The 6,000-nt window shown below is 32.9% G+C and overlaps 1 protein-coding gene across 7 annotated transcripts in view; it reads right to left on the bottom strand.

Moving 5' to 3' along the window:
* Nucleotides 1-1,875: 1,875 nt before the first annotated feature.
* MYO6 (myosin VI) overlaps nucleotides 1,876-6,000 on the bottom strand; it is a 635,235-nt gene continuing 631,110 nt past the window's right edge. For all 7 annotated transcript variants that reach the window (XM_053710457.1, XM_053710460.1, XM_053710456.1 and 4 more), the window contains one exon: nucleotides 1,876-4,329. In XM_053710457.1, the coding sequence (XP_053566432.1) occupies nucleotides 4,130-4,329 (200 nt within the window). In that variant the 3' untranslated portion in view covers nucleotides 1,876-4,129. The remainder of the gene's footprint in view (nucleotides 4,330-6,000) is intronic.

The raw sequence follows: 6,000 nt of genomic DNA, 5'->3' as shown, positions 1-6,000 counted from the left end.
TAATTTGAACAGACACACTCAATATATATGAATATGTTAAATATTTTTGACATATGACTACTTTTTAAACTTTGCACTTTCTATTTCTATTTTATTTTGTATATGGCAGTGTATTTAGGATTGTGATTTTATTAATTTTGACTATGCTTTCAGTTTCTGTGTAACTTTAACAAATTAGGGTCATACTTTTTTATAAATTACTTTGCATTTCTTCTATTTAAAATAAAACTGAAAAACCATCAGCTTCAGCTTCCCAGACAGCTTCATTACTTTCTATGGGCCAAATAATCAAACATTCTTTAGTTTGGAGACAAATTATTGTGCGGTTTTAAAGGGGCTGAATTCACTGAATTTTCTAAAAAAAAAAAAAGGGACGCAATCTGGAAGTCTCAGAAAGATGAGAGTTGCCTTCCATAGAAAGTACAGGGATACAACATTTCACATGGGAGAGAGAAGGTAACTGGAGAACCCCTGGCACTGATATAAAGGCTCAGTTTGCATCAATTACAAATTAAACTGAAATATTTTCACTACAATTTAACTTGCTTTTGTATTACTTTTGTATTAGTTAAAATAAATATATTTTGAATGTTGAGCAAACTTCACCTGCATACAGCTGGCACGATAAATTAGTGAGACCAGCTTGTTTAAAATAATTACATAAATTCACAGGAATTATGAGAGAGCATCAGACATACCCTGGGAACTCCCCTGTTCTGCCCAGGGAGCTGCCATATCATTCTCACTATTCAAAACTTTCAGTTTAAGGTTTTACAATGGAGCAAACACAAAGTGCAATGTAATTTGTAAAACATACAAAGCAATATGCAAAGTATGATCCTAATTTGTTAAAATAACACAGACACTTTCAAAACAATCAAAATTTGTAAAATCACTGCTGGATCTAAATCTAAATTAATTCAAATAGAAAATCAAAAGTAAAAATCTAAAATGTAAAAATACTAAAAGGACGCAATCTGAAGTGTAAAGTAATATAAAATACAAAGCACAAAGTATAAGTGTAACAAAACTCTCATATCATACAGTGCTATATTGCAATGGGTGTGTCTCCTTTTAATATACAGAAATTAGAGAGATCTCGTAGTTCTGCCCTTTTTCTTTTGAGCATTCAGTGAGTTTAGACCCTGTGAAGTCTGAACTACAATTTCTCTCCAAGCTGGAGAATCCTTTGATCATCAGGCCCTTTATGTTTCTCATGTAAATATGATTCTCTTTATCCAAAAGTTTAATCATCTGAAGGTTCATCATAAAATGTGCCTCTGAAAATAAAACTAATTTCTTTAGAAAACTACTCGTATATAAAATTGTGCATTAGACACCTGATTATGGAGAATCCATTGTATTCAGGGATACCATGCTTGCTGAGGATAGAGACTAGACATGTGCATTCTGCTATTTCAAGCCAATCTGAATACCAAAGATTGGACTTTCTTAAGAATAAATAAGGTTTTGAATATTGCTGACTGTGGCTTGTTCCCGCCCTATTCAACATCCGGCCTGAAAAAAACAAAAGCACATGTCTAATGGAGTCCGTGGAACATTTTGATGAAGTAAAATCAGGGAAAACATATTTAAAGATGATTCTTAATTTTTTAGTCTATTGTTGATTTAAGAAAAACCTTCAAAAATGTATTTGAATGTGGTGCCTCTGGAGGAGGTTGTAATGTTTTACAACATAAAGGCTTAGATATATAATGATATATAAATTCATCTTCAGTTTAACTGAAATGGAAGATGGAACATAGCAAACCACGTCACACTACTATTTTGTTTAAAACGTACAAATTAAAGTGTCTAATAATCACATCAATATAATTTGGACTCTTGTCTTCAGGTAATACACCAGTAAATAACTTGAAATTTTAACTGGGAATGTGTTTATTGTCTAACAATACAGTACATTTGGTAAGAGATCATTACAGTTAAAACATAAATAAAAAAATATACAATTCAGATCAAGTTCAATAGAAATGCCTTCCAAGGAGTTAAGAGTTTAGGCAATTACACACAGTACATTTCTACACAAAACTATTTCAATTTAAATTATTGAGATTTGATCTTCCATTTTAAAATGGAGTGCAGCATTATTTAGGAGTAGGAAAAGTAAAAAGTGTTTATTTATGTCCCAGCAGATTAAATATTACAATCAGTGCTAACAGCTTCCAGGCACACAACGTCTATGATTGCTAATGCCGCATAACCGAATTCCTTCAGTGGTGTACCAGTTAATTAGCGTATAAAATATTCATTGCTCATGATAAAGAGCATGGTGTGAATAGCTAATGTGATAAAAATCATGAATTAAACCTAAAAAACATTTGGAATCTGACCATTTTTTTCTCTAAGCTGAGTCTGGAATGCTAAGTCTTGTGTGAGAACATAATATGAATGCACTTTGGCAATGTGCCTCATCTATTATCTATCATTTAATTTAATTGCTAGTGCATCATTTCCTCATGCATGATACACTGGAGACATTTAACAATCAGTCAAATTTATTGTTAGTTCTAATCTAGTATCTTATATGGGATATAGGTGACACAATGCATTAATAAATGTATAGATATAATATATGGGATCTTGGAAACTAATTTAATTCTTTAACTTAATCACACCAATTTTCCTCATATACTTCATGTACCCTAAAAGTGTTTAGAATCACTATATATCCCACTAAAAAAGGTATACAAAGCACAGAACTATGTTTCAATAAAAGTTTACATGCACCTCACATATTTTCCCTTTTCATAGACGTAAAGTTATTTATTTTTGCTTTAAAGTCTAGTAAAATGCAATTAGTTTTCTGTACTTTACAGGAATGCTATACAATTGATTTTTATCTTTATGTAAGATATTCTGAATCATGCCGGGTAGAGAGGCCCTCAAGAATTCCAATACACTCAGGTTAGAGGTCACTTCAATGTCACATCAACTACCCGAAGTTGAAAAAGTAACCTTACTTTGAGTTTCTGACAGTCAGAAACCATTACTGCTCTCATAACAGCAAACGATCAAACTAGAATATTTCTGGAGTTAACAATCTGATTTTGTACTTCAAGGTGTGTTCAAATTTCCATTAAAAAAAAATAAGAGTTCAGGTCACGGTGACATTTTGTTTTCTCACAGCACGCACAACAGAAAGGTCAGCTTTCAATTATCTATGTGCTTTTTGTTTTAACTGCTGAAGTATTCAGATAAAAAGTGCAACAGCGCATTAATTTAAAAAGGGGGGTTCCAGTATAAGTATTAGCTATAGCCATAGTTTTTTTAGATTGTGGGTGTTCCAGTATAAGTATTAGCTATAACCATAGGCTTTTTTAAATTGTGGGTGTTCCAGTATATAGAACATAATCGATTCCCAGAGCACAGCATCAATGCAGTTAGAAAATGTCAATTGAATAGAATCCTACTAAAAAGCAATGCATAGATATATCCCTACTGGCACACCAGGTGATTCTATACACTCCTAATGTAAATAAAACATTTCAAATATAAAGGGCAATCCGGTATTATCAAATATCAGTGCAATGAGTATAAACACACAAATATAGCAATACACACCTCTTAAATGAATATTAAATAGAAGGCGATGCATCACAGTGTTCTTTGCTTACATATTAAGTCACAAAATATCTGGAATCTTAAATTATCAGGTCATTTATTTTAAATTAACTCTGTATTAATTCTTAAAACATTACAAAATGCTTGCACAGACAGTAAAAGATTAAGAAGTATATCTTAAAATAGTTTTACATAAGACAAAATATATGCCATTCAGCAGAAGAACTGCTATGTGCTTAATGGCTTAGCACTGCTTAGAAAATATGCCTTTCACCACACTGAAAAATACATTTTGTGTGAAAGATAAGGCCTCACAACTCCAAATTTAAATAAAACAGGAAAACAGTTACTCAGATCACTACACCAAAAGAAACATCTAGAATTTGAATTAATAAAGTCCCACATTTAATAAACTCTGTTCACTTTATATTAAAACTTCTCTATTATAGGATTCTGGAATGTCTAGGTTCTCTCTTACAGAGAGTTGCTTCCCTTTATGTTCACCCACAGTAAGTATCTACTATAATCCCAACACATTCACTGCAAACTACTTCAGTAAATTTTGTAGCATTGCTGTGGCGTATGTTGGCCGAGCTTGTCTGCTTTCAATTGCGTTTCGCATGTACTGAATTCCTCCACAACGTTCCCAAATCTCTTCAAACTGCCTGGGCAAAATCTCAGCTCCCCTTTTCCTTGTTAAGCCAGTTTCTTCTAGGTTCAGTTCACACATCTCCATGTCATCCTTTCCTGAAAACAGCATAAAATATTAGCTTGATAAAGGATTTTGACAAGTTTAATGTCTTTTGTTTTTAAGGCACTACCAATCAGAAGTGCAAACTAAACACGTCTTAACAGAAGGTGTGCAGAATAAGTGAGTGTATTTTAAAGAGGTACTACAAACTGAAATTAAACGTATAATGGGAAAAGGAAACTAGACGAGTCTGTTGTACAATGCACAGCATAAGTGGTAAGGAGTGATTCAATACATTTAGATATAAATGGAAAACAATGTATTATAAATGGAAATAAAGCAGCACTTCTACCGTAATATACATTAATATATATTAATTATTATATAGAATCGGAGGCAGGAGTTAATACTACTATGTTTAACAAAACCTGGTGCAACCCTTTAAAGAAATATTTTATAGAAGGAATCAAGTGGCATACATTACCGTGACTTTAAAAAAGGGGATTACTGCACACAGAATCCTTAATCAAATTGTAATTTATTAAATTGCGATTATAAAAAGATATCATTGACCGGGTAGTGTCCAGTGTCCTGAACAAACCAGCAAAAAACATACAACATCTAACAAAAAAACCTAAAACCTAAATAAAGCAAGAAAAACCTTTATGCATATAAACATATACAAAGTACACATAGAGTCCTTAAAGCGAGGATGAAAAGCATCTGGCTATATTTCACTAGTCAGAGTTACTCACACAGTCTGCAAATGATATTGAAGGCTTGCAAGTTTGGGATCCGGAGGTATAACTCTGTTTGCGGCAGCGTTTAAACAAACCGCCATTCAGCTTCAGCTCTCAGACATGCCGATACCTTAGATGACGTCATGAGGGGGCAGGTTAGTGATCTTACACACCTCTCCTCTGGTTGGTTAGATTCCAGAAAATGAATGTCAAGTGTAAGGCTTGTATAGCAGCTTCTATGTGGTTAACTTCCAGTGGGAAAATACCAATACAGCAAAGTCCCATAAAACACAGTTCTGTGTACACACACCAGCTAGGGTAGTCCAATCCAAACCCCTCATTCAGGGTGTACCACGGATGTCCGGAAACTCCTCCTACTGGCTGTTTGTTTGCTGAAAGATCCACATATAGCAGATAATAGGTTTATCTTGCAAAAAAGGTTAGCTTCATAGCAAAGTATCCAAAAGCCACATTGTTGCAAATGGTATAACACATTGAGTGCTAAACCTATTATCTGCTATATGTGGATCTTTCAGCTTTTGATCCTCGCTTTAAGGACTCTATGTGTACTTTGTATATGTTTATATGCATAAAGGTTTTTCTTGCTTTATTTAGGTTTTAGGTTTTTTTGTTAGATGTTGTATGTTTTTTGCTGGTTTGTTCAGGACACTGGACACTACCCGGTCAATTATATCTTTTTATAATCGCAACTTAATAAATTACAATTTGATTAAGGATTCTGTGTGCAGTAATCCCTTTCTTTAAAGTCACAGTAATGTATGCCACCTGATTCTTTCTATGTCTTTCTATAAAATATATATTAATATATATATATATATATATATACATTAGAATGTACCACTTCTGCTGATACTGTTGGGTCCCTCTATGCTAATGTGTGAAATAATAATAATACTTTATATTATTATATTGAATAATCAAAACCTTTCCATGAAAACATAATTTCACAATACTAAAACCATAATA

The sequence above is a fragment of the Bombina bombina genome, chromosome 4 (assembly GCF_027579735.1).
Source record: "Bombina bombina isolate aBomBom1 chromosome 4, aBomBom1.pri, whole genome shotgun sequence".
NCBI lineage: Eukaryota > Metazoa > Chordata > Amphibia > Anura > Bombinatoridae > Bombina > Bombina bombina.
This window is presented reverse-complemented; position numbering and strand designations above follow the sequence as displayed.